Source organism: Acipenser ruthenus, chromosome 26 (genome assembly GCF_902713425.1).
Source record: "Acipenser ruthenus chromosome 26, fAciRut3.2 maternal haplotype, whole genome shotgun sequence".
In the NCBI taxonomy this organism is placed as follows: Eukaryota; Metazoa; Chordata; class Actinopteri; order Acipenseriformes; family Acipenseridae; genus Acipenser; species Acipenser ruthenus.
The window spans coordinates 260,567-288,291 of NC_081214.1; the positions used below are offsets into that span (position 1 = coordinate 260,567).

The 27,725-nt window shown below is 41.3% G+C and overlaps 1 protein-coding gene across 8 annotated transcripts in view; it reads left to right on the forward strand.

Moving 5' to 3' along the window:
* LOC117429545 (BCAS3 microtubule associated cell migration factor) overlaps window positions 1-26,588 on the forward strand; it is a 174,238-nt gene extending 147,650 nt beyond the window's left edge. For 6 of the 8 annotated variants that reach the window (XM_059001332.1, XM_059001330.1, XM_059001334.1 and 3 more), the window contains 2 exons: window positions 12,371-12,538; window positions 25,179-26,588. In XM_059001332.1, the coding sequence (XP_058857315.1) occupies window positions 12,371-12,538; window positions 25,179-25,327 (317 nt within the window). In that variant the 3' untranslated portion in view covers window positions 25,328-26,588. Of the gene's footprint in view, window positions 1-12,370; window positions 12,539-25,056 lie in introns of those variants that run through there. The other 2 variants (XM_059001337.1, XR_009308967.1) reach the window with 2 other exon arrangements.
* The last annotated feature ends 1,137 nt before the right edge of the window (window positions 26,589-27,725 follow it).

The following is a 27,725-nucleotide window of genomic DNA, read 5'->3' on the forward strand; positions in this document are numbered from 1 at the left end:
GAAAAGGAAAGGGGCTGCTGAAGGGCTTCGGGTTCAATTCAGCTGCTTTTTACCTTTCAACTTTTTAGATTTTCAAGTTAGCTTGATTTAAGACACATACAGTTGGAGACTTGACTTTCTTTTTCTGTAATCCTATATGTTGCTGTTTTTTGTTTTGTTTTGTTTTTTTGCCTGAAAATGCAGCAGTGACCAAATTCTCCTGCTGTGGCTTATAATAGAAATGCACACTTCAGATAGATTTAATTTCATTAACTGTTTGTATTAACCTAACTTTAACATCAATTAAAGGCATGATCAACACCCTACACCTTTTACTTACCTACATTGTTTTAAAGAAGAAGAAAAAATGCCCTGATTTAAATGCGAATGCAATCAACTCCACAGCACCTTCGTAGACTGTGATGGAACTATAGCTGTGCTGTAATCTTCATTGTTTAGACCCCAGTGCATCGAGTGAGCAGCCCAGTGATTCCTGGTTAAGTTGCTGGCTGAGCTTGTGTGTCAGTGGGGCTCTGGCCAGCTCTCTCAGCTGCTCTCAGCTGCAGGATTCGAAGAGTGGCTTGTGTTCAGTACTTACTCATTCCAGCCATTTAAAAGGTATCTCTCTGATGAAGGTATTAGCACTGGCTGATGTAGCCGAGGCTGCTCCAGCCATGATTATAAGGTGTCAGTGTCCCACTACGTGCCTTCCTCCTTTATAAACCGCAGCCACAGCCTTTACCATGATTTCAGTCTGTTCTAGTATCTGTGCTTTCGCCATGGTGCGTGCCACTAATCTGTTATTAGCTGAGTGAAATGACCAGCTTGCAAATGTATGAGAGGGTGACGCTAGGCAGTGATCTTCTACTACTGAAGCTGTAGTGAGAAATGGGCTGCTTCGTTTACATGCAGGGGCTTTGTTTGCTGAAATGTTTGAACAAACCAGTTTTCACAAAAATGTGAAGAGGTGTTCAGATGTAAACAAGTTTCCTCAGTGAACTCTGTCAGAAGGACACAGAGCAGAGTCTGAGGTGTTGCTTGAAGCCAGTTCCACAGCACCAGGACCCTGTACAATCATTCATTTTGTAATCCGTGTTTGTTTCAGTGTTTGTGACTTCATTGTGATCATTAGACACTCAGAGTAGCGATGTGGAGTTTGCAGTTTCCCTGCCCTGCCTCCAATGGGCTTTCAAGCAGCATGTCTGCGAAGTGTCTTCTTTTTACAGCTGCTTAAACTGCAGACAGTGGCAGACACATTTCCCACAACGCTGCTCATCAGCGTAAAAGCACATTATTCTTAAACATATTGTACATAGAATTATCTATTTTATTTTATCTTGATTTATTTATTTCTAATGTACTGGTACCTCCAGAATAGAAATGATGGGGATTTTACCTGCATATATATTTAGGAAACATCGATTTGTATCGCTTTGATTGTGTCAGGGGCCCAAGCAGTAAAACAATGAATCAGAATTGGTATCTATTATTAGCATCACAAAGGAACACAGCTTCTAGAAGCAGTTCCGGCACTCAGCGATGGAATTTTCATTTAATCTGCACTTGTTTTTTTTTCTGATTACTGCAGGGCTATGTTTTTACTGATACTCTTAACCACTCATTTACATTGCAATTGGCACCTGCCCTCACATGACACATGTAAGTCTCTTAGACAGATAATCCTGGCTTTTCTCTGGGTGTTATGCTGCCCGGTGAAGCAGTGGTGTGAGGCAGCACAGCTTTAGGTGTGAACTATAGCAGCGGTGTGTGTGCTTTACCTGGATCCCAGCTCCAATCCCCACAGCCTCTGATCCCAGCCCAGGGGGAAGGGGGAGGCTTTCCTGCCTTTGTCTCTGCCCTGCCACTGATAGGGTTTTAAAGCAGCGTGTCTGTGAAATGTACTTTATTGTTAGTTAATCTGCAGACAGTGGCAGCCACATTTCACACTGAATTCCACCCTGTGGGGCCGTGTCTAATTGGACAAATTTGCACAGCGGGCAGGGAAGCACAGCATGGTGGGAGATGTGATATATGGTCTCACAGACAATTCACTCGTCTAATAATTTGTATCTGGAGTTTAAATATACTTGGATATTGCCAAACAGCAGCTTCTTGTGTGATCTCGTTTCTTTTAGAAGAGTTCTTAAAATAGTATTTCTCTCTACTGTGATAATAAAAGCAGGCTCTCAGGAGACAACGTGCACCTGTTAAACACCCGTGCACAGGAATCATATTTCCCGTAGGGGAATGCTTGCATTGTGTATTATTCTGACGCTGAAGGTTGCAGTTGCACTGCTTGTCATTCCAAGTTCCCTTAGTCTTTTCCAGAAGATGGTGTCTGCTGTTTGCTTCGTCATTCTTCATCCAAAGAGGACTAAGAAAAGGGGACAGCCCCGTGAAACCTGGTCTTCAGATTGAGCAGGTGACTCCCAGGAACAGTCGCTCAGCATTATCTTTCAGGCTGCAGACACTCCTATAAAGCTCCCGTGCATGTTGATGGCAGTGTCAGGGGACCGCTGGTGTATCTCAAAGGCACGTTCAATATCAGGAACACACAACATACGCTTCATAATGTGTGACTTTGTCAATGTTAGAAACCAGAGAGGAAGGAAAATAAAATATTACAATGATTTTTTATTTTATTAGTTTTAGTTTTATCATACCAAAACTGATGATTATTATTATTATTATTATTATTATTATTATTATTATTATTATTATTATTATTATTATTATTAGTATATATTTAAAAAAAAAAAAGCAAAGCCAGTGTTGTAATCAGAGAGCGGTGGTTAGACTGCGATAAGTTTGACATGAGCCAGTATAAGTGCTGTGCAGTGGAATGGGTGAATAAACAGGTGAAAACAAAAGTCGTTTTTTTAAAATACGCTGCAGCAATCCATACTGTGAAGGATACATCTAGAGTAGAGAGAGCATTGTAAAAAAAAACATTCTAAACGGCTTTTAACTGATCATTTAGTTTTCTGTACCTTTTAGCATGAAGAATATGCATGTTTTAATTGAAGCAAAGTAATGGTAGTAATGAGGCAAGGTAAAAGCTTTATTGCACACAGAATATTGTATTCAATTAGCGGTGGAGTGTACCTTTTATATCTGCAAACAAATAAAAACACGCGGTCCAGCAGGCACACTCTGGGCAGGTATTGTAAATGCTTTTGTTGTTGGGATGCTTTACATTTCAGGAGTGTCGTGTCCCACACATGGAAGAGATCCATCAAAAGAGAAGGCAGTCCAACTTCATTACTTCTAACAAAGTGTTTGTGCACTCGCTGGGAGCTCATGCTTTGAATGCACGGTTCTGACAACACTTTAAAATAATGAAATAATGACCATCATTTCATAATGAATACCGACTAAATATTTTGAAAGAACGCACACACGCTGGGAGGAGGGTTAGGGTTAGTGTATCAGTGTTAGGTAGCAGCACACCGTGTAGAGCAGTGGAAATGTGAGGGGCAGGGAGGAGGGTTAGGGTTAGTGTATCAGTGTTAGATAGTTAGTTGGGTTGCAGGATTTATTCTTGTGGTTTTGCCTTTGAGTCCTTTATCCTTTAACACAGCAAGCATTGACTAAGCTAATGAGGAACATTCGATGAGCTGTTACCATATGGTCCCAGTATTGATAGAGGGTTAAGAAAGAGTACTGAGTTTCTCCAAATACTGCATCATATTCAGAGAAGCAGGAAACACACATGTTGATCTATGAATAGACTAGAAATCAGTATTTTAACTGTTGATTCTAACTGTTGATCAGACCCATGTGACAAAATCACCATTATTAGTAGAATAATGTAATATATATATATATATATATATATATATTAGAAACGAAAGCCACTAGAAACCTGTGTTTTAGATCTGTTGTCTCGGCCAGTAAGAAGAAAGCTATAAAAAAATCCTTTGACAAGTTTCTATCGGCTTCAAAAGCTTCTATTTCTGATTTGAAAGTTAACTGAGTCATCTCTTTTGGGACTAGTTCCCCCGCGGTACAGGGAAATCAAAGTGAAAGAAGGCAGCAGCCATTGTATTTGAAATGTGAAAACATTTAATCAGGAAAGGCAACGTGACGGGGACCATCGCTCATGTATTCAGACTTCTTTCGAGGTTACTCACAGTAATTCAACAGCGGCTTTTCTCGGAAGGTTTTTTTATTTTTTGGTGCGTTTCCAGATTCTGGAGCTTTTTAAGCTTTTTTTCCCCTCCGTTCCCTGTGTATTATTTCACCGTTTCCTTGTTTTAAGTTGCTGTCTCGTGGGATGTACAGCTCATTGCCATTCTCAATGGAGGCTGTCTCCGCAGAGCTGCACATACAGAAGCCCTGCCTTCGTGAATCTTAGCAGTCCAGCATACACTGGCAGCACCAGCACTGTGCAATGCAAATACATCTGAATGCACTCTCAGAACTGCGGTAGCTACTGCTTGTGTTTGTTACAAGATTTCATTGAGTTTCTACATAATCAATGGGCAGAATTATCTTTGATTTTTCAGGCTACTCTCATCAATACAATCCTGTTTGTAATTTATCTAAATCGATGAGTTTTTGGGCACAACTTTCGAATGCAAAGTCTGGAGCAGTTTTTATTTTTTTTAAATGTTAAATAGTTTTTTCCTCGCCAGCTCTGTAACCATGCCTAGTGAATGTGTCCCTGTTGTGGGGATGTCAGGACAGTGGCCCATCACGCCAGGAGACTGGCCTTTCCCTGCTCCCAGCACACTGATTCGCAAAGCAAACTTCAGCCTTGTAGTGTTTACCCTGGCAGACGTGGGAGCAGATCGATGATCTGTAAAGTGAATTTGTTATTCGGCTGCTTGCCTTGGCAGCTCTTGAAAGTAGCAGGCTGATTACAGTCCCAGATGTCGCTGCACACATTACTGCTCAGTGTTACTTTCTTGTAAACTTTTCATTTTGGCTACAAATAGTCTAAAATAGACTTTGTACTTTGCAATCTTGTTGCTTTGGCACAGATCCCCGTCAATAGATTTGCTTCTCAGTGTCCCGAACCCCTTCTTAAAGCACGAGTGAAATTCTAAACAGGTTCTTATTAGTAACAGCTTCCTCTGTGCTGTACTTCAGCTACTGTTAGCCTTGCGTGAATCTGACGCTCTGCATTTTGAACACACTCAGAATCTTCTAATGCCCTCACAACTTCCTCTGTGTTTAAAGTGCCCTGTTCCATTGAAATACCAGTTCCAGGTCATATTTGCCAACAAAAACCTTTTTTTTTGTTTGTCTTTTTCAAATCAATGAGATTTTAAGAGGGTTTTATTTTTCAAGGGGGAAACTACACTGATATTTTTCTTGGCTGCTGTAATAAGTAAAGCGGTCAGATTAAAGACACGCTAGGCATCCCAGTGGGGTGCTGTGCAGCACAAAGCTACCTCGGGTGACACTCTCTCATTCTGAAATGGGATTGCAAGCCTTTTCAGCGGTTCCTGCTGTACTGTGGTGGAGCTGATTGTCTGTGGTGTGGGTGACCCCCAGATATACGCCTCCGTCTTCAACAAAAGCTGCTTAAGAAACAAAGAGAAAAAAAAGGCAGAAGCTGTTTGGAAGGCTTATTAGAAGACTGTGTGACATTTCAGACTTTCTGTTGTTTGAGCCACATCAGAAAATAATGGGATTAGAAAAGAGACCATAACAAGGGCTTGGTGGATTTAAAAGAAAAAAAAGAAAAAAATTAATTGAACATTTCACATAAAGCAAGCGAATGTGTATAACCCCATTTCAGACAATATGTTTTTCAAAGTCAGACCTTTAAACAATAATTGTTTTTTTTATGATGTATTCTTTTACATTTTTTTTTTTATTATTATTATTTAAAAAAGGAAAGAAATGCCACACTATTCCAGTGGGCAGTGAAAATCTGCATCCAGACCATTGAATAGAAATTCTGAGAGAAACACTGTATCCATTTGCAGTGCAGTGTGGGTTGTAAAGGTGTTTTGTAACCTGTGGCTTAGACCACCGGAACTCAGTCCTCGTGTTTAAAAGGCAGTTTCATCCTTGGAGCTTCCTAATACACTTTAAATAGGTATGTTTCATACCTACCTCTCCTCAGACTGCAAACTTCTCATGTCTGACGAACGATAGCCCGAGACGAGAGGCAGCCCCGAGGCAGTTTCAGATTTCTCTAATCAATCGGATCAGCCAGTCACGCTGGCCTGGTCTTATGTAGACATCATTTGTTTGATAAATAATATTAAGTGACAAGGCCACAACCCTTTGAATGTGTTCAGGAGAGACTTTGTGGCGCACAGCCCTCCCTTCTGATCTGAGGGCCAGCTGAGGCTTCTGCTTGTACACTATCGCTCTGCATCGATGGGATGAAGAAGATGCCATACAGTCTAACTCACTTATACTGGAGGCACAAGAACCATGACCATAATCACAAGAGAATTAAATAGGCTCTCGATTACAAATGAGATTATGTTAGCCTGCCTTTCTATTTCTATGAGAATGTAGGAATAATGTTTGCTTATTTATTTGCCATGTGCTAAAGTGACACTAAACTAAAAACACTTTTTTTATTTTGGCTATGACATCCAACAGGATATGTGTGCATTTAAATAATTTAATACTTAAGTTATTTTGGAGATGTATAAAATCTCGGCATGAACAAACCAAGCATTACTGTAAAATGAAATATAGTAGCAGACAGTGTAATGTAATTTTAAAGTTTGCATGGCCAGCTTTGTGGATATACAGTACCCATGATAAGCACATATTTAGTTAATACACAAATGTTGTCCATTTCTTTAGTGGTACAATGTCATGTGATCCGAGGGCTTACTTGTCCATTTCTTTAGTGGTACAGTGTCATGTGATCCGATGGCTCGCTTGTCCATTTCCAGCCCCTGTAAGCAGCAGCACAGCTGATGACATCATCATCACCACCACCACTTCACTCACCTTGCTTCAGGCTTCATCACAAACTCTATGCTTCATTTATTTAATCTCTTTTACTTCTGTGAAGGCTAAAGATTTTGACCTTTGCAAGTGCTTTATTGAGTTTATTTTTTATTTTTCTAAATGCTTTATTTCATCCTTTTGTTTTGCTGTCCTACGTATGAGGCTACTGCATAAAAGGACCATCTCACTTTTTAGACCACAGTCCCTTTTAAGCTGGAGAGCTCTGTCAACTCACTCTCTCTGTATTAACATTGAACTCCGTGCTTTCCCTGCAATTCAGTTTACATGTAACTTAATGGAGTTTTTTCTCAAATAAATCATTTTGGACTTCAATTCGGCAGACTCTTGTACTCTCTAATCCCTGGAGCGGATTGACAAGGTTAACTGATATAAGGTGTGTGAGTGCGTATCAGTTAGGGGGAGATAAGGAGATTGCACCGCTAGTGCCAGCCTGTTGAAAGGGTTCTGCTTTGCAGACGGGCCACAGGGCTGGACCCTGCAGAGATTCCTGCTGCTGCAGCAAAGTAAAACAGGATTATCTAACAATGAGAAAAGACAGACCCCCACAGCAGAGGGGGAGGAAAATGAAAGGTTGTCATCAATTCAGTGCGGACAGGTGACCCAGACTGTGCTGCTATTGAGTTTCAGATGTGAAACTCGGGACTGATGAATCTGTTGTCTGTGGGAAGGCCCACCTTGATTAATGACAAGTGAGGGATGACCCTCACCAGGAGGATTGCACGCAGCTCTGACAGCTTTGAAGATGAAAACAGAGAGAGGTGGCTGAGGAGCAGAGGAGCAGACCAACAATCTGTGGCCTTGCGATTCAGTCTGGGGCTAACCTTATCCAGGAGCCCTGTGGAGCCAATATCGTCCTGGTTACACAAATAAAACAGAGCTTTAAGACAATTGTCATTCCTTTGCTATGTATTCTATCGTAAATTGTATTTTGATTTCACAGATTAATATTAACATTCAGATCTGTAAATTTCTCACTTCAAAAGCAGTGTGGTATGCCATTGTCAGAAGGTTTATCATTGATGCAGAGCAAAGATTAGGCCTTGTATGTTCAAGCAGACATTGGAAAGAAAAGGCCATTGCGTTCCAGAAAGTCAGTTACTACTTACTTAAAACATTAGCACTGCAGCTCCTTCCCCCAGGCAGCTGCAAGCCTGTATCCAGAACAGATCTACCCGTTTGCACAGCAGCAGTGTTAGAGTTGCAACCAGTGTTAAGAAAAGAGCTTGAACCTTTAATGTCAGGCAGCTTGGTCTCGTTTCGGCTGCTGTCAGGAGCGTTTCAGCAGTTTGTCAGTAAACACACCCTTCGGGGTCTGTACTGTGTCAAGCTGAGTGTAACCCTTTAATCATCGCTGGGCTATTGCTAACATTATTATTAACAGTGCCATCAAATCCGACATGAAGGAGCCGAGGCATTAAGGAACTGAGGAGTCTGCGTCGTCTTAAACAAGTGCAGGCTTTCCTTTTCTACGCTGCATGCCATTAAGCCAGGCTGCTGCTACGTGAAATTAAACAAAAAAGCAGAAGAATTGTATTGCAAGGCTGGGTATGAATGGGTTGTTTGACTGCGGACCAGGCTTTTGATGTGGTGTTGTTATTGGGTCTAGCTGGGGTTCGAGAGGTTTAATGAGGAAGGGGGACAGTGTAATGGGATCCAGTGAAAGGACGATGCTAGTTTGGAGGTGAAGGCGTAGCGGTCATTGTAGAATTAGGGATGTGGCTTTTCTGGCTGGCCCCAGAAAAGGAAATTGCGTGCTCAACAACGTGATGAATTCGGTGTTAAAAGCAAGCTGCTGCTTATAAAGCAAGAGTTCAGACTTTCCTCAAACGGTCTTGATTTGAATTTAGTAAACTAAACTGACATGCTTTTCAGAGTCATGTTTATATAATTCTTACAAAACGAGGCATTTGTGATTAGGAGTCTGAGAAATCTGATTTCTATATCATCTGCTGCAGTATAATAATGGTCATGTGTTTTAATAAAGTTTTGTTTGATGCTAGTCATCACATTACTGTTATCCCGCTTGTTTGAATGTAAATTTTCCATCTCAATTTCTTAACGTTATTATATCGGGATTGTATACCAAAAGTAAATCTTAAAGCATATTATTAAATTTGATGATGTGATTCTCTGTGACCTCAAGACTCATCCATTGGAGAGGCTGATGCCCTGACATCCAAGGCAGAGCTGTTAATCCCTGGCTACACTGCTGTGTTATTGGCATTGTGTAGTTGTACACACATGTCATTAGGTCCAGTTCTGTTGCTTGTTATCACTGGAATGTGGCTTCTGAAAAGCAAGGCAGTGACTCAGTTACTTCACACTTGTTGAAACGGTCTGTCCTTATTCTCTCAGTAGAACCTAAAGTAAATGTCCTTGTGGAAGTCTGTAACAGGAAAGAGCAGACGTCCCCATGCGCACTGTATGGACGTGGAGTCTGTCTCAGTAGAACCTAAAGGAAACGTCCTTGTTGAAGTCTATAGCAGTAAAGAGCACTTAAAACCACTGTGTTAGGTTTGGAGGAAAAAAAATAAGATTACTTGAAGTTGTAAAGCTAATTGCAAGAAACCTTTTTTTCCCTGACCTTCAGAAATCCAGGAATTGCTTTTAAGATGGATATAAAGGGTGCAGAGCCTGGAGCGAGGCGCTTTGTGCTTTGTGTGAACTAGACTGTAAGAAATTCCAATGTTGAGTGTATTGATGGGATTAGTAACACTTTGGTAGCGGACTAGATGGAAAGGGAGTAAATTATTTAAAACTGCAATGAAAGTGCGAAGGAGATGCTTTTCGATGAGGTAGCTCTCATTGTGTTAATCCTTGGAGCTCACGTCTGCATTAACACTCACACGTCACCCTGAACACTTCTGCCGGCTCTCAGGGCCTGATTGCAGAGGCAGCACTACACTGTCAGTCAAGTGTCCCAGGAAGCTCCTTGCTGTGAACCCGTTCTCTGCAACCCTTCACAAGGAGTTACAGTTTGATAGTACGGAAGAAACAATATTGTGCCTCCCAATTCATCGCGAGAAACGATGCCGAACGTAAAAATAACACCTTTCTACTGTGCCGAGTCTGAATGTGGGTTTGCATTAGCAAGCTTTATTCAGAGTGTACGTTGTGTGCACACGACATGGCACTCGTCTACACATGTGGTGGAACGACTTGGGGACCTCCAATTTAACAGCTGGTTTCTGCACAAAGAGGTTTTAGAGTTTAATGAACTGATACAGAATAAAACAAATTATTTACAAGCATCATTCAATTTCCACCTGTAATAAAACCAATTGCATTATGCACAGTTCATTTAAGTGTTCACTGATGTACTTTTACCATTGAGTGCCACAGAAACCAAGCACTGCACCTTGCCTCCGCCCCTATTACTCAGATCATTTACTGTCCTGAGTGTTACATGCCACTGTGGAATCGGTCAGTCCTTGAGGACTGGAAAGGGGAATAAAGCACCACAGGTTATGTTTGCATTGTGACAGATAATATATATATATATATATATATATATATATATATATATATATATATATATATATATATATATATTTTTAAAATCAATTCTTTGAAGAGAAAAAAAGGTGTAAAATGTGGTCTTCAGCAATTCAGTCTACCTGCCTTCCAGAGAGACAGTGAAGACTCTGTTTGGTAAGACAACCCACATGATACACCCTTTCTCAACAAATCCTAAGAACTGTATAAAGCAATGAAAACGTTTCTATTTCTTTAAATATGTATGCTTTAATATAACAATAACAGTAATAATCACACGCCCTAAAAGGGTATAGATACATAAACGACGACACACACACGAACAAGCTTACCCTATTAATGCTAAACAACCAAGCAATGATCGCAAATACAGAAGCATACTCTATAACTTTATTTTATCAAACGTTAAACTACTACTTTAAGCCATCTGAAGCCTTTTTCATGGTCCTCCACCTGTCCTTGATCAGAACGCTGTCCTTCCTCTTAAGGGGCAGCTTTCCATAATAAATCTTGCATTTCCCTTCCCCGAATCTTGAGACCCCTTTCTCAATCCGCTTCGTCTCCTTCCAGGTCACTTCTGCAGAAAGAAAAGCAAAGTATTAAAACAGCTCACTTCACTGTTTTTTTGTTTTTTTGTTTGATTTCTGTATTGCAGAAGAACTGCCGTAGAAATGTAGGTGGTTTTCCTTGATTTTTTATATATATGTTTTTTCTCATATTACCCTATACTTGTGAGGAGCAAAAGCCGTACTGTTTTCCAGGAAGTGAGTGCATTTACAAATATTTCTCAACTTCTCCACGATTGGCTCTGCTTTTTGTTTTCATTGTTTCCTATCAAAGTTGTGAGGTAGTCAAGGTCTCAGCCTGAGTGCTAGACAAACAGACACGCGCGCACACACACACACACACACACACACATACACGCACGCACGCACGCACACACACACACACACACACGCCCGCCCTGCACACTGTGAAGTGCTGTAAAGTTATCTGAGGTGCGTTGGCCTTCCTGGCCTCCAGAGTGTTTACCAGCAGATAGTGGCGGCCGTTTGCAGCCCTATCAGAGGATGGGCCGTCGGCCGCTGGCCCTGCTCTCTCACCCTGTCTATTAGCAGCTGTCAGTGTTAAAGAGTGTGCTGTGAGGCTGAGCAGCCCTGCTGTACAAGTGCAGATAGCTCCTGCCTGCTGATCAAAGCCCGGGACTCGAGCAACGATAACCCGGTTGTATTTCATGTACTCGGTATCTTTAAAGAATGGAGGGCTGGCGTTCTTCTTTTTTTCTTTCCTTTCCTGTTTGTTCCTCACCTCTATGACTTTGCTTACACAAGCCAGACAATATATGGGCCTGATTTATTCATTATCTGTTGCTCCAGTGCTGCAAACTTTGAATACTTTTTTTTTAATAATGCCGAACTCGGAATCAGCTTCTTGTTAGTTGATAGTGCTGCTTGTAACATCAAGGGCCACATTTACTACGTGCTTGCTGAAGCTTTGTGTTTCTTTTGGGCTTGATTTCTAACCTCAAATGTTAATTTGTCCTTTGAAGTGAAACTGGAGAAAAATCTACACTATATAAAAATAAATAAATAAAAAAAACCTACACTTAAAAATGTAATTTAATTCATTATTTTACTTTAGAAAGTTTTGAAAAAATACAACATTTTTAGTAAATGGATGAGTTTCAAACTTTTTGTCTGAAAGACTACCACTTCTTCTTCTTCATGTATTGATGCTGCTTACATCGTCAGAACATCTGTCGTTTGCAAGTTAAATCTGACGTTGCCGGTCACGTTACAGGGGGGATATTTGTAATTCTTTCACGGTTTGTCTTTCTGTAAAGCTGCTTAAATAATGTAATTTGACCCCAGTCCTGAGTTCCCAGATCCTGACGGGGTTCACCCCTTTAACATTCTGACTGTGCCTCTCCCCCGGTCTCACGCAGGAACCTTTGACCGCAGCGTGACTTTGCTGGAGGTGTGCGGCAGCTGGCCGGAGAGCTTCGGGCTGCGTCACATGTCGTCCATCGACAGCACGGAGGAAGGACTCCGCGAGAGGCTGGCAGACGCCATGTCGGAGTCCCCTAGCAGGGACATTGTCTGCTCCGGGACAGGTAAGCACTGACAAGGGGAAATTCACCTACTGTCCAACATACAGTGATGTACCACGGGGGGACTGGAACACCACACTTCTCTTTAAAGAATTATAAACAATTGGAATGCCTTTTTCCAATGTAAAACCCAAGAAGAATAGCTCTTATTTATGTGTGGAAGTTTTAGGAGCACTGAAGTCCAGCAGTCACCTCACTAAGGGGGTTGCTGTTCTTATTACAGGTACTCTCTAAAATAGGGCTTGCGTTTTCCAGCTTCATTAGGATCTTTGCTTTTTTCTTTAAGCAGGGTGAACTGCTGATCTTCTTTTAAATGGTCTTGTTCATGATGAATTAATGCTGAGTTCATTTTGTGTGTCATGTGTATTGCTTTATATGAATTCAGTTGGCACTCATTTACTTTGTCTGAATTATTGACACTTGCTGTGCAGCATTGTCATTTTTATTAAGCACTTGAGTAGTTTGAACCCAAAAAATAAAATAAAATAAGATAATCCAGGGGGGCAGTGAAGTGTGAATTAATACAAGTTTCCTGCACAGACTAGCAGGAGGCGAGCGTTCAGGCTGTAAAGATGTCGTATTCAATTTCAGTAAGTGCTCTGAGAAAGTGACACATTATTAAAGTAGGAGCCTAGTGAAGGAATGTTTCTGAAACAATCAAACTACTTTCTGCCACTGTTGAAAGGATACTTGCATACTTGGCTGTTTTGTCTATGAATTAATACAACTAAGGACTACAGCACATTTATTACAGACGTCCTTATTTTTTGCCGATGCATAAATTAAAAAAAAAAAAAAGTAAACAAACCCCTTCACACTTCTAGCTGCGGCAGTTCTTTCTTTTTTTGTGTGTCTAGTCTGTAGCATAGAGTTCTTGCACTGATATACTTGGAAATGGTAAATTTCAAAGGTTTTAAAATAATATATGAGGTCATTTTACATTGAAACCAAAAGGGGAAATTGCCATTCTGACAATCCAAATGTTTAACTCGTTTAGGAAGCAACGGCACTTTCTTCTGCTACTTAAGTGAACAAGAGTCCCTTTGATTTGTGAGGGAAGATGGAAGTCGGATTGCGGATTCTGCTGCTCGGAGCAGCGAGGTCACAAGGTTGTAATGCGTTTAGCATTGACTGCCCCTCTTGTAGTGCGTCTATTAGCCAGTAATTTGATTTGTACCTATTCATTTGCAGTCGCTGCAGCAGCACCGAGTTGGTCCTCTCTGTAATTGGTTCTGTCTCTATTTTTGCATCATTAGATTAACTCCGACTCCTGGCCACTTGTTGTCTGCGCTTGTCCGTCCATTTATACAGCCTAATGTAACACAAAATTCATTACTGATCACATTACATTCAACTCTCAGCCCCAGGGCTTTGTGGTAAACATATGGTTTAACCCTTTCCAGATAAAGAAAGGACTGGGCAGAGACAAACAAGCACAATTATGTAAAGAAATAAAGAGAGAGAGAGAGAGAGAGAGAGATGGAGAAGAGTGAGCTACAGCAGTCTGAGTAGGGTGAACCAATTCATTCGATTTGAATATCATGTTCTACCTTCCTAACCAGCTTGAAAAACAGGGACAGAGAAGAATCCATAAGAACATTATTGTAACAAGGTTCTAGAACGCTTTGACAGTCGTATTCTTTACAACGCGGAGCCCAGTGTTCCAGAAGCTTGATTAGCAGATTCCTTCCTTCCTTCCTTCCTATCAGTCAGTCTGATTTGTAACCCCCTTAAATCCAGTGTGCTGTGGCCCTGTCCACCTGTTCTGCTGCTTTGTATAGACAGGATCGTGCGCTGCGCCGAGACTCCCGTGATAAATGTGAATTGTCACAGATGTGTCGTCTGAGAGTTCACATGGCAAGCCAGTGATATTCTTTTACATTCTGAGCAGACATGCGTTCCCTTAGTCTGTTCCATACTGAGACAGGCTCATCTGCTGGCAGCCCTTTATACAGAAGCTGACATTATTTATTGAGAGTGTGAAATCTAAAACGAAGACTGCATGTTGTAGGAAATGTTTCCCTGCTTGTATTGTGCTGTGTTTTTACTCCACAGTGTTACAGAGAGAGCAGTGCTTTAGTGGAGCCGATTGACATGCAGTCTTTCAGAAATTAGATTTTTCCGCAGCATCCTGTTGTAAATCTGATTGTGTATTGGTACTTAGCCAGGTATAGTACATGGTCCCTTAATCTCTGTGTAATATGCTTATAAATGTACAATAATAACCATGTAACAAACCCTTTCAAATGTTCTATACATTCTATATAAATGAATGAGCATTCACCCCAGGGTTGCGTTCCTGTGTAATATTATATAATGCCAATTCGAGGGGTGTATGAATATATTTATTAAGAGGGCATGTTCCTCTAATTCAGTTAATTAGTGCAAAATCGTGTCAGTCTGTTCATCGCAGTTGGAGAGCTTCTAATCAGATTTGTAACAAACCGGTAAACTAGAATGTTGTTAAAACCAGTGAGTATTTTTTGGATTCATTATATAATGTTGGTCATGTCTCTGTTTTGAAGTTGTTAGCCAGAACCCGTGTCGTTGGCAATATTTATTCACTCAATTAAACAAGTCAATAGGAATGTTAGTGGCATTCTCAAACCCATACATTTGATAAATAAAAACAAGATACAACACTAGAGCAATACTCACAGGAGAGCTCACATTCTCCAGCACAGTGTTTCATCGTTCAGAGGAGAGCTCACATTCTCCAGCACAGTGTTTCATCGTTCAGAGGAGAGCTCACATTCTCCAGCACAGTGTTTCATCGTTCAGAGGAGAGCTCACATTCTCCAGCACAGTGTTTCATCATTCACAGGAGAGCTCACATTCTCCAGCACAGTGTTTCATCGTTCAGAGGAGCTCACATTCTCCAGCACAGTGTTTCATCATTCAGAGGAGCTCACATTCTCCAGCACAGTGTTTCATCGTTCAGAGGAGAGCTCACATTCTCCAGCACAGTGTTTCATCGTTCAGAGGAGAGCTCACATTCTCCAGCACAGTGTTTCATCGTTCAGAGGAGCTCGCATTCTCCAGCACAGTGTTTCATCGTTCAGAGGAGAGCTCACATTCTCCAGCACAGTGTTTCATCGTTCAGAGGAGCTCACATTCTCCAGCACAGTGTTTCATCGTTCAGAGGAGCTCACATTCTCCAGCACAGTGTTTCATCGTTCAGAGGAGAGCTCACATTCTCCAGCACAGTGTTTCATCGTTCAGAGGAGAGCTCACATTCTCCAGCACAGTGTTTCATCGTTCAGAGGAGAGCTCACATTCTCCAGCACAGTGTTTCATCGTTCAGAGGAGAGCTCACATTCTCCAGCACAGTGTTTCATCGTTCAGAGGAGCTCACATTCTCCAGCACAGTGTTTTATCATTCAGAGGAGCTCACATTCTCCAGCACAGTGTTTCATCATTCAGAGGAGCTCACATTCTCCAGCACAGTGTTTCATCGTTCAGAGGAGAGCTCACATTCTCCAGCACAGTGTTTCATCGTTCAGAGGAGCTCACATTCTCCAGCACAGTGTTTCATCGTTCACAGGAGAGCTCACATTCTCCAGCACAGTGTTTCATCATTCACAGGAGAGCTCACATTCTCCAGCACAGTGTTTCATCGTTCACAGGAGAGCTCACATTCTCCAGCACAGTGTTTCATCGTTCACAGGAGAGCTCACATTCTCCAGCACAGTGTTTCATCATTCACAGGAGAGCTCACATTCTCCAGCACAGTGTTTCATCGTTCAGAGGAGAGCTCACATTCTCCAGCACAGTGTTTCATCGTTCAGAGGAGAGCTCACATTCTCCAGCACAGTGTTTCATCGTTCAGAGGAGCTCACATTCTCCAGCACAGTGTTTCATCGTTCACAGGAGAGCTCACATTCTCCAGCACAGTGTTTCATCATTCACAGGAGAGCTCACATTCTCCAGCACAGTGTTTCATCGTTCAGAGGAGAGCTCACATTCTCCAGCACAGTGTTTCATCGTTCAGAGGAGAGCTCACATTCTCCAGCACAGTGTTTCATCGTTCAGAGGAGCTCACATTCTCCAGCACAGTGTTTCATCGTTCAGAGGAGCTCACATTCTCCAGCACAGTGTTTTATCATTCAGAGGAGCTCACATTCTCCAGCACAGTGTTTCATCATTCAGAGGAGCTCACATTCTCCAGCACAGTGTTTCATCGTTCAGAGGAGCTCACATTCTCCAGCACAGTGTTTCATCGTTCACAGGAGAGCTCACATTCTCCAGCACAGTGTTTCATCATTCACAGGAGAGCTCACATTCTCCAGCACAGTGTTTCATCGTTCACAGGAGAGCTCACATTCTCCAGCACAGTGTTTCATCATTCAGAGGAGCTCACATTCTCCAGCACAGTGTTTCATCGTTCAGAGGAGAGCTCACATTCTCCAGCACAGTGTTTCATCGTTCAGAGGAGAGCTCACATTCTCCAGCACAGTGTTTCATCGTTCAGAGGAGCTCGCATTCTCCAGCACAGTCTCATTATCCTGCTCTGTTTCTGATCACTGCTGGCCTATACACGTTACCAGGAACATGCCAAAAAACGTCCTGAAATTGGGATTCCATCAAACACACTTCTATTCCGATATAGTAACGTATTTTAAAATAGGATATGTCACAAATGTTTTAATTCCTTATTTTATTTTATTTATTTATTTATTTATTTATTTATTTATTTATTAAAATAGAATGACAGGTGTGGTTCTAACTGGATAAAAAAAGAAATAATTTGGAAGTAAAATGCTGATTGTAGTCTCTGCTTGTTTCATGCTTTCGTAGTATTTTTCATGTAAGTTACAATAATACAGTTTTTAGCCTGCAGAAACAGTAATTGTGATTGCAGCAGATTCTTTATGGAGCTGAACATCTAGGTATGAATGGAAATGTGTGTTCTGTTCTGCATTTTAATATTTGAGACACAAACACACACAGGTATTTTCTTTTTAAGTTTATATTGATAACCTTTGTCTGTAGCCTCCTTTTATCATTTAGCTATAACCTTGATGTACTCTGTGGCCTTTTACCCGCTACAGTTGTTTTAGATTGCCTTTATATAAAATACTGAACTGCGGATGATAAAGCTTCAAGGTTCTTGGTACTGTTATTATGTCAGTGGCGTTGCATGCACATAATGAAGCTGTGAAAAGGCTCATTAATACATGCTCGTTGTGTGAGATATTCACAATCGCATCTACATAACCATACAAGATAGGCAGTATGGTTTTTAAACATGCTTGTCACAGTGCATTGAATGAAAGCATGCCAGGCTCTGTGTGGGTGTGAATGGTTCTCCAGCGCTGGCCATGAAGGTAAAGGGTGCTGGCAGTGCATTAGGAAGGCTGTACAAGCCAGTTGTTTTGTCCCTTTTGTTATCAGCACATCTTGTCTTTTATCAGTAGGATTCATAGCATTGAAACTCTATGAAACCCATCACAAGCTTGGCTATTGTGTTCTTGTTCCATTAGTCAAGTTCTGCTGCCGTTTCAATCTAGTTATAGAAAAACGAAGTGGTCTGGAAATGGCTGAAACATTTGTCTATTAATGCCAGTGGTGTAATACTGTATGATTTTACAGGCTAGTTTGGTTTTTAAGCAGCTTCCAGAACGCTTTGTATGAAAAGCCCCTTTATTAGTGAAGCGTGCTCAATGACAAAGGCATATTGAAATACAGCATGTTTAAATTGGAAAGTGTTTCTCATATTCATCAGTGCAAATTGCTGTGATTATTTGAGCAAGTGGTAGCCTTGATATTATTTATAGTGTGTGTGTGGCTCGTTATTCCATAACTGATACACATCTAACTTAAAATCCAAACAATTGGGTCTGTGCCATTAAGCGATTTGCTTTTATTATGATTTCATGTTGTTGTACAGTCGGTCATTATTTTGCTAATTGTAGTACTTTGATGATAAATTATAGAAAGAAAGTTATCTTAAATCAAGCATTATCATTTAATGAACTAGGCTGGCTCCCCTACTATGCTTTTCAATCACCTGGCCAGCCGACACGCTGCACAGGCGTGGTGTGGGACAGATCAGCGCAATGTGGAACAACATTACCATTGACTCCAGGAGGTGCCTGCCAGGCTGCTGGAGCTCTCTATACACTTCTGCAACAAGTCGGACTCCTGTGGGCTTGAGAATGTGAGGGACTGGAGCTGATGGACTGGATTAGATGTGGTCATGGATGATGGGGATCACTTGCATGTGCAATGAGGCACAAGTACAGTATGTATTTGATGGCACATCGTTTTACCCCTTTTGGAGTCGTTCTGTATCTGCACTGTGTCCCCAAACACCAGCAGTAATGTTTTTAACACTGCACTGCACCAGACCCTTTAAAATCATGAACGCACGCGCTGCTCTGTGCAAAGCGCAGTGAGGACGGTAGATTGTTGCTGCTTTGTTCTAGTCTCAGGAGGTTAAAGGGTTGATAATGAAATGCACACTAATGGAGGTTTTTTAATGTTGTAAACCTCTCCTCTGGGTGTTTGTGATGCTCCCAGTAGCAGCCTCTCAGTGCATCGTTTTCTAGGAAAGCCCTGTATCACTGTCCCAATGGGAGAGAGTCTGTGTACTGCCGCAGTTTTTGGATACTTTCCTGAAATATATGAGTTGATCATTTTGTCACATTCCCTGAGGCCTTCCTTTTCCCCTGCTTTCAGAAAGAAGCGCACTTTATTACTGAAACACACTCAACACAGAAGCTAAAAAAAAAGTGACATTAGCTGATCTTGAAGAGTATGGTGCTATGAAAAGTGACTGGAGTGTGAAAGACCACAATGATGATTCTTTTTTTTTCCCCTCAGCACTCACCCATTCATTCCAGGGTCGCTCTCTCCAGCAAGCCCAGAGCTTGAGTGTAATGTGCTGTGACAGTGTGAGACGATGAAGAAGAATTCCTGTATTCAGAGCTGCCTCTGCTGACACTCGGAGCTGGGATGTGTATCATTTATCCCTGACCTGCCAGCAAATGGGCTTTTTGTGGACAGTTTCTGAAACTGCTCTTAACAGCTTGCTAAGGGAAAGCCATCCAGAATGCAGAGCCTCAGAGAGAGAAAGAAAGAGTGGGAAAGGGGGCAACACATTCAAAGATATGTAAAATGCACTGTCTAAGCCTATGAGACTGTTGGAGCAGCAGGAACGGAGATGAATGGAAAATGGTTTTCAATGAGAGATTATATACGATATGGAGAGCTTAGGTCTAGGGGTAAGAACATGTGGGGTAATACACTGTGGTATCATAACATACACCTTACTTAACAGCTGTTTGCTCAGATACCCAAAACCTTATCTTACGCGTTTAAACTAGCACTCTGACGTTGAGTAGAGTATCTATCTAAAAAAAGAATGGCATAGCTTTGTTCAGTGAGTTTCTAATGCAGCCGAACGATGCATGTCTGAAGGAGTTTTGCTCTGCTTATGCATCTAGATGATTGCTTGCTCTTTATACTTCAGTTCCAGTGTTGGTGCTTCTGCTTCTCCTGGTATAGCGCTCCCATTTCAGCTCTCACTGCCGCCAAACTCATCAACCCGACGTAAATTTCCAGGACCGGTGCAGCGGAAACCACCAGCAAAAGCTGTCCAATAAAATATTGTGACAGCTCCAAGTACCGCAGCAGCAAGCAAGTCTTAAATAAGAGTGGAAGATGAGAGGCGAGAGATCCCTGCAGAAGGCTTGTGTTTTGAGCCAACAAAGACCGACTGTATATCACCCCCAGGCATCAAACTATAGTTCACATATTTCTACTTTTTAATGAGGACTATCTACATGTGTGGAAGGCTTTATAGTGGTTAGAGGAGTCGTGTCTCATTCTGTTATGAAACTGAATGAAGCCTGGTGTTTAGCTTTTTGTTTTTTTTACAGTTCAGCACATGTTGTATATCTGCACATGCTGCTTTTTAAATGTCAAATTCCATTAATTCTAGCAGCAGATTAATACTCTCACACAGAAGGTGGTGATTTTTTTCTGTTAATTGTATAGGAATTGTGACTTCATTTCTGATTGAATGCAGTACCACGGGTTTGCAGCTTGCCAGCAACAGAGTTGTGTCACTGTTCAGGATGTGTAATCAAAGTGTATAGGGGAGATCTTGGCAAGCGTTTTAATTAAGTTTAGATGGCAAAACTTGTATTAATAGAGAAGTTTAATTTACAAAGCTGTGCCTGCCACAGAATCAGCTGCCTCTAAGAACATTCATCTGCTCAAACATGCTTCCAGTGCAGCATGGCTCTGACTAGACGAGTCCTGTGTGTTTAGAGAGCTGAAACTCTCTGGGACTCTTTCCACTCAGCTGATCATCGTGTTGGCTTGGTGCGAGTCACGTGTCTCCCACAATCACCTTCCTAAGACAGGACCAGCGTGTGATTTAATTCAGCTTGACCACTGTATTCCCTGTTCTATTCAGCTGATCCACAGAAACAGTGTCAGAGGAACTGCTAAAAAAAAAAACCTACTACCTGATTTATGCATTTATTTAGGATCTATAAAAAAAGGAAGATATTCCACCTATTGTTAATATTCAACAAATATGCAAGAAGTATGCAAACTATGCCATTTTCTAAATGAATAATGTACTGCAAGCAAAGGCCTTCTGTTGCAATCAGCTAAATGAAGTTCTGTTACAACCTGATGCAGGAGGAATATTGGGGGTGACCCTTACAAGCCCCTGATGTTCAGGCTCAAGCCTCATATTTCAAGATGTTTTGAAGTCAACCTTCACCTTCCTGCACACCTTACAGTACAGTATGTGTTGAAATGCATTTAATGCAAAATACAAAAACTGCTCCTAAAGCTATATACGCTGTGACCTACACCCATAGGGGAACTTGGCTTCATATTCCTTCTTCTGTCTCTGTAGCTTAGGCACGATCACAGCTACTGAAATCTGACGAAATCCTTCTCATTTAGCATCTAAAGAAGCGAATCAGATCCCGAATGTCTGATTTTATTACAGAGAATGACAAGTCGCATTGCTAAAAATACCGAGGATACTCTAGCCATGCTGTGTACGGTACAGTTAAGCTAACCCAGCCAGGACCCCCACAGACCCCAGGAAGAGTGCTGCAAAGCATAGTGTTTGTTTTAGATTAGTGATGAGCTGCCTAGCATTCATGAGAACAGAAAGTGTTCTTAACGCTCAAATACTAAGAGGACAGCAACAGTAAAGAACTGTTCTATTTTCTGTTCCATTGTAACATCATAACCCAGGTCTCAACAAAGTACTGTGCTGGGCCCAGCTTACAAACTGAAACTTTCTTTTTGGCCACTATAAACTGAGCATGAATGTGAGTCAGCATCACAATTCATTTAGATTATTTCTGTAGCTTTTGCAATTGCTGGAATCGTGCTGGCCATGCTTACAGTGAGTAACTAAAACAAGCTTCTCAACTTTCATCAGGTGAGCGTAGATTTGAGAAGAAACAGCGTTCTTTAGATTTTCAAATTAAACTGATTATATTTACCCTTTGCATGCTGTCTGGCAAGGGGATTAACATCAATGGCAATTATCAGATCACAGTGCATGAGTTGAGCTGTTTACATTTTAAAAGAGCTGTCTGTAGTCTGTGAGCTGCAACAAACACGACTGAAACCTAAGCATTCTGCCCTAATTCAGTTCGCTCAGTATCCTAAAAGCACCACTTTTGCTTTGGGCTTGTGAGTTTGGTCATTAGCTCCAAATACAGCCAGCATGGATGTGTTGAAGTATTTACTATAATGAACCACGACACTCACAGAGGATTGTAGTGCGCTCAGGAAAGATGTTTAGATTTCTTTGTTATGTTAGATTGGATGATCAGTACACTTCAGGGTACATACAGAACCTTTCAACTTATAGAGCTGAAACCAGACAGCCTCTGAATCCATTCAGACACCCGTCAGAAGCCAGCGTTCGTCATTTCACAAACATCTTGCCTGGATCTGAAGTCTGATACTTTTAGATGTAAATGACCAACAGCATCCAGTTTCACGCAGTGTACTCCTACTGTGATGCACTAGAAGGCAGATTTTGTTTTTGGTGTCACAAACTTTGGAGCCAAGGCATTGTTTGGCATGACAAAATTGACGGCTCACCCAAGTGACACTCGCTCCCCTGCACACGTTGCAATAAAGCGGTGTGATGATGTCTGATTGAAGTGATTTGCTGCACAGTGAGAGAGGACTCTGACGTGAGACATTTAACCAAAGCCAGCTGTGAGCACAGTGAGATTAAAACAAAAAAATCAGACAGGAGAAGTATCGTATTAGCGTGGGTCACGCCGCTCATTTCTGATTCAAATTACTGCTTTTTTTAAAACTTCCTCCGCTCATGGGAGAGTGAGGAGGTAGAATTTGGGACTGCATGCGTATCCCTTGCAGTTACACTGGCAGTAATATACTGATTAAGAGGCTTTGTTTGCTTTGATCCTTATTTTGTTTCTTCTTAATGTTAAGTTCAATCTACCTCAGCCACCACAATCCTTCATTGGAGAAAGATGTTTGAAATCACCAGACATTTCAAGAATTCTTTTACATTCAGTTAGGCAGCTAGCTGGATTCGATGCAGGTTTAAAGAAAAATACCTTTACGATTGGGGGGGGGGGGGAGATAAATGAAGTGCTTTTTCCTTTGCGGGCTTGGATTTATGTTTCAGGAGCTTCAAAGAATGCAGGGAAATATTAGTCACGCTCAGAAATAAAATAAGAAATCAGAGTGGAACACTGAAGAGTTCTCTGAATGCAGAATCCAATCAGATGGTATTATTTGATGCTTCACCATTAATTTCACTAACAAAAACTCTTTCTTGAATATCTAATACCAATTATACATCCAACTGATGTTTTTACAATAACATGTTGCAGCTTCCGTAGAGAGGAAGGGGAATGCAAGAGGCTGAGCTGTTACTCTGAGACCTTAATTACAGAAGACTGTGAAGTACTTGTTTGTGTGCAGAATGGATTAAAAAAAAAAAGACGACAGTTTTTAAATTTCCATTCGAGTAATGGTACTTTTAGAATGAAAAAGAAAAATCTTATATGGTACTTTATAAAAAGAAAAATTGCAAATAAGATTTGTAAGTTGCGTGTGTTTAGATCTGGATGTTAAAAGGCATTTGATAAAGATTATGACATGGCTCTGATAATGATAATGTTTGAGATGAAGCAGACCTGCTCACTGCATCTCCTCGACGCACACACCCCTCCCCCTCCAGTCCAGGAAACTTTACTACAAGAGCCAGCATAGCTTATGAATGCAAGTAGGAAAGGTTAAACCGCTTCACTAGAAACAAAGTCGTTACACTCCCTTCAGGCAGAAAATGAATGCTATCCACAGTTCTGCTTCAGAAATCAGACCAGATCACTCCTCCAGTGCTTGCAGGGTGCAAAGCAAATCCACAGTGCTGCAGCCCTGCTTTATATTTGTATTTGTATTGTACTTCCCACACGCAGTACGTAGTGTATGCATTGAATATTTTCAGCTTTGGTAAGGCAGTGATTTACTCCATTGAAGATGCCTTGTGACAGAACTAATACGATTGCCTGTAGGTGGGCTCACATGACGCTTGCTGTCCAAAGCATGCATCTGGAAAGAGGTTCTGATTTGTTGCTATAATGCGGAACGAACCTCGGCTTGAATGAAACTCCAATATACAAAGTGGGTAATGGTCATGTGGCTTCCCTAGAGTAGTCTGATGCAAGTTATTTATTTATATATATATATATATATATATATATATATATATATAAATGTTTGCTGAATATTATCTGTTACTCTACAAGTACTGATGCATGCCCCTATTTACATATTATAAAAAGGATTCAGTACATTATATAAGGATGGCAGCTAATCCCATTGTGTACATGTGTTGGACTCCATCTGAATCCGTGGCGTGTGAGCAAGTGACCTGTAAAGTTAGTGCACTCACCTTACAATCCACAAACAATGAAAACAGTGAATTACTTAAAGAAATCCTTTGGTCTGAGGTGAACACGGCATTAATGCAAGCTGAAAACAGCGCATATTTTCACTATAAAACCGGAGACCAATAAAATGTGACTTTGACACATAAAACTGTGTAAGCAAGGGGATTTATTACTGCATTTAAAAAAAAAATAGGAAAGCATATAGTTTGCCAGATGTTTAAAAATATATAACGTGCCATTATAGAGGACAAGAGAATTTGCAACACAATGAACCAATTTACCTGTGGATTCGTGCATCTCTCGTGCCTCCACTATGCCCCTGCATGAGGAATGGTCTGAACCTGGAACGGGCTGGAACAAATGCACACTGTGAGGACTTTGTGTAACTCTCTCGTGAATCGTGGTGTATTGGGAGTGGGATTCAGGAGGACTTGCACATTTCTGACATGCTGTCTGTGAAGCTGCTTTCTTCTGGACAGGCAGACAGAAATATCAAAAACATTTCTTTAGAAACATTTCATAAAGCTCTTGTATTATACATGTGCTCAGTGTTTCTCTTACTAGTATTGTATCTTTAACCTTTTCTTTTTGAACCCCCAGAATGGCGAGAGGAAAGCAGCTCCAGTGAAGTGTGCTCAGCAGCTGCTCTGGCTGTGCGGAGGCCTGGCTGTATTAATATATGAACAGTAACCATCGCCCTGCTGTCTGTTTGTAATCTGCAGAGCTGCAGCGGGAGGGAAGCATCGAGACGCTCAGCAACAGCTCCGGTTCCACCAGCGGAAGCATTCCTCGCAATTCTGAGGGATACCACTCGCCTTACCCCACCAATGAGAGCCAGCCCCTCAGCCTGTACCCCACAGGATTCCCTTAAATGAGCGTGCTAACAAGGAAACTGCCATGTGACTAATGGAAAATTCCTCCAGCTCCACAATCCTGACATGTAACTGTAACCACCCTCAGCGGCCCACCAGTCGCTCAGTTAGGCGTGTGACACTGTGGACCGCTTAGTGAGGATGATCACAGGATTACATGTTTACCATTGGTCCACTTAAACCTTGCCAGGGTTTTTCTTCTGGTTTGATTGTTAGGAGCTTGTGTCATGTACAGTAAAATGAAATTTAAAAAAACACAGCTAGGATATTTAATAGAAGACCTAACCCAATTAACTGCATTGCTTATTTAGTTTTTTTTTTGTTGTTTTTTTTTTTTAAAGATGTAATGGCTCAGTGCTAGCTGGCTTTAGTTAGGCTCACCTTAAATTTAATTGCATTTTATTTGAAATCTGAATATAATGGGCTCTTTGTATAAAGGAAATGGCTGGATTGGTTGGAAGAGCTCTGACTGGTGCGATTCTTTCAGTCGGAGGGGCGTGAGGATTGTCCAGTTATCATTGAATCGTTGAAAGATGCTGCCCTCTCGGGACTGTGGGAGCAGCATTCCTACTCACAGCTCATATCTTCCCACTTTCACTCCATCAAAGTCTCAAGTCAGAGTTTGTTGGACACGCTTTTAATTATTAGCATTAAATAAAGAAAAACGGGCTTGGTGTAGTGTCACATGTTGTGTCCTTATTCCAGGTGCAGTAGTCTTTACTAGTTGTTACTGTACCCGTCAGAATGTGTAGCCTGTAACATTAAGATGCAGGCTGGTGGATGGCATTGACCTGGGTATAAAGAAGCACCCCGGGTGCCATGCTCTGCCTGCGTTCGCATCATGGCTGCTTGCATTTCTGGAGTCAGAAGATTGTGAAACTGGCAGGTGTTTGGATAGCTCACGTTTTCAGACCACGTCAGAACGTCCCCTCGGAAGTCTAGTACTTGGTTGAAGCAGCTAGTACACAATGCTTGCTATTTCCTGCTCTAATATTTCTCTAGGATTCCGAACCAACACTCGTCATATTACAGCTTTTAAGAGCCGTGCATTTCCAACAGGGAAAGTAAATCACACCTTCCAGGACTCTGCAGAGGGAGACGATTCAAATAGGAATGGAACATGTGTATTTTAAGAGCAGCAGCAGTGTGAGGCTGCACACCTGTCTGGTACAATACAATGGGTCTGCATTTATTCAGCTTCACTGGAGGGATTGTGATGCAGCTTATTGATCATTATGAAAAGGACAGTATTTTTTATTTTATAAAACACGATGCATTTCATTATGTTTGTCAAGCATACTTGCAATAAAACGTTTATTACCCAGTTTTGTATATATATATTTTTCTTTTCTATACTTTGGCTTATTCCACACATTCAGATTTATCTGAAGATCTCATCCATACAGGGCCACGCTCACAATACATTATTATTCTTCTTCACACTTTATTTAATTGTTGGAATTGATTCATATCCTTGACACCAGAAAACAAAATAAAAATGTTTATGCATTGTTTAATATGAACCTGGCAATGTGAGCATTATGGAATATAATAGATAAGGTTTATATATAATGATCATGGCACTGGGAAACACTTGGGGAGAACAAGCAGGGGAAATAAATCTTGGAGCAATCTCTCCGCTGTTCATTATTCAGTGGGTGAGTTTATATATATATATATATATATATATATATATATATATATATATATATATATATATATATTTTTTTAAGAGTTTGTGGTCTCTGTTCTCCTGTTATTTAAAAAGGACTGCATCCCGGAATGTTATCTTTTTTTTTAAATACGTGTTTGTGCACCAGGCTTTACTTCTTTAATTAGAAGTGTGAAACAATGGGGTTATAGAACTGTGCTGTATTGGGAGAAACTAAAAGATAAATGTCAAAGGGATTTTTGTTATGGTTCTATGTCATTTCCATGACTGAAGCTACACAATGACACAGATCTGCACTTGCTTGATAAGCCTGAGGTGGTACAAATCGCCTCTATTTCTAACCTTCACCCACGTCTATCATTGGCTGTTCTGCGACTCTTCTGCTGTTCAAAGGATGTTGAAGACTCATCGAAAGGCTGCCTCATGCTAGCCATACCTTGAAAATGAAATCACTAGTTTACTTAAATTCCCCATATTCTGCTTGGGTACCGATGCATTTATGGTTCTAATGAACTGGTTACGAAGTCCAGTCAAGGCTCCTGTAGATAAAGATCATGGTGGGATCTCAATCACAGCCCCCCAGTCCAGGGGGTAGTTCAATAGCTGCAGGGGCCAGGATGTGCCCCACGGGCCCTAGTGGAAAATAAGAAGGCGTCTCCTGCACATTATTGAAAGGCACAGCGAAGGGGTTCAGAGGGAGGAGACACACTTGTAGGACTGTTCCA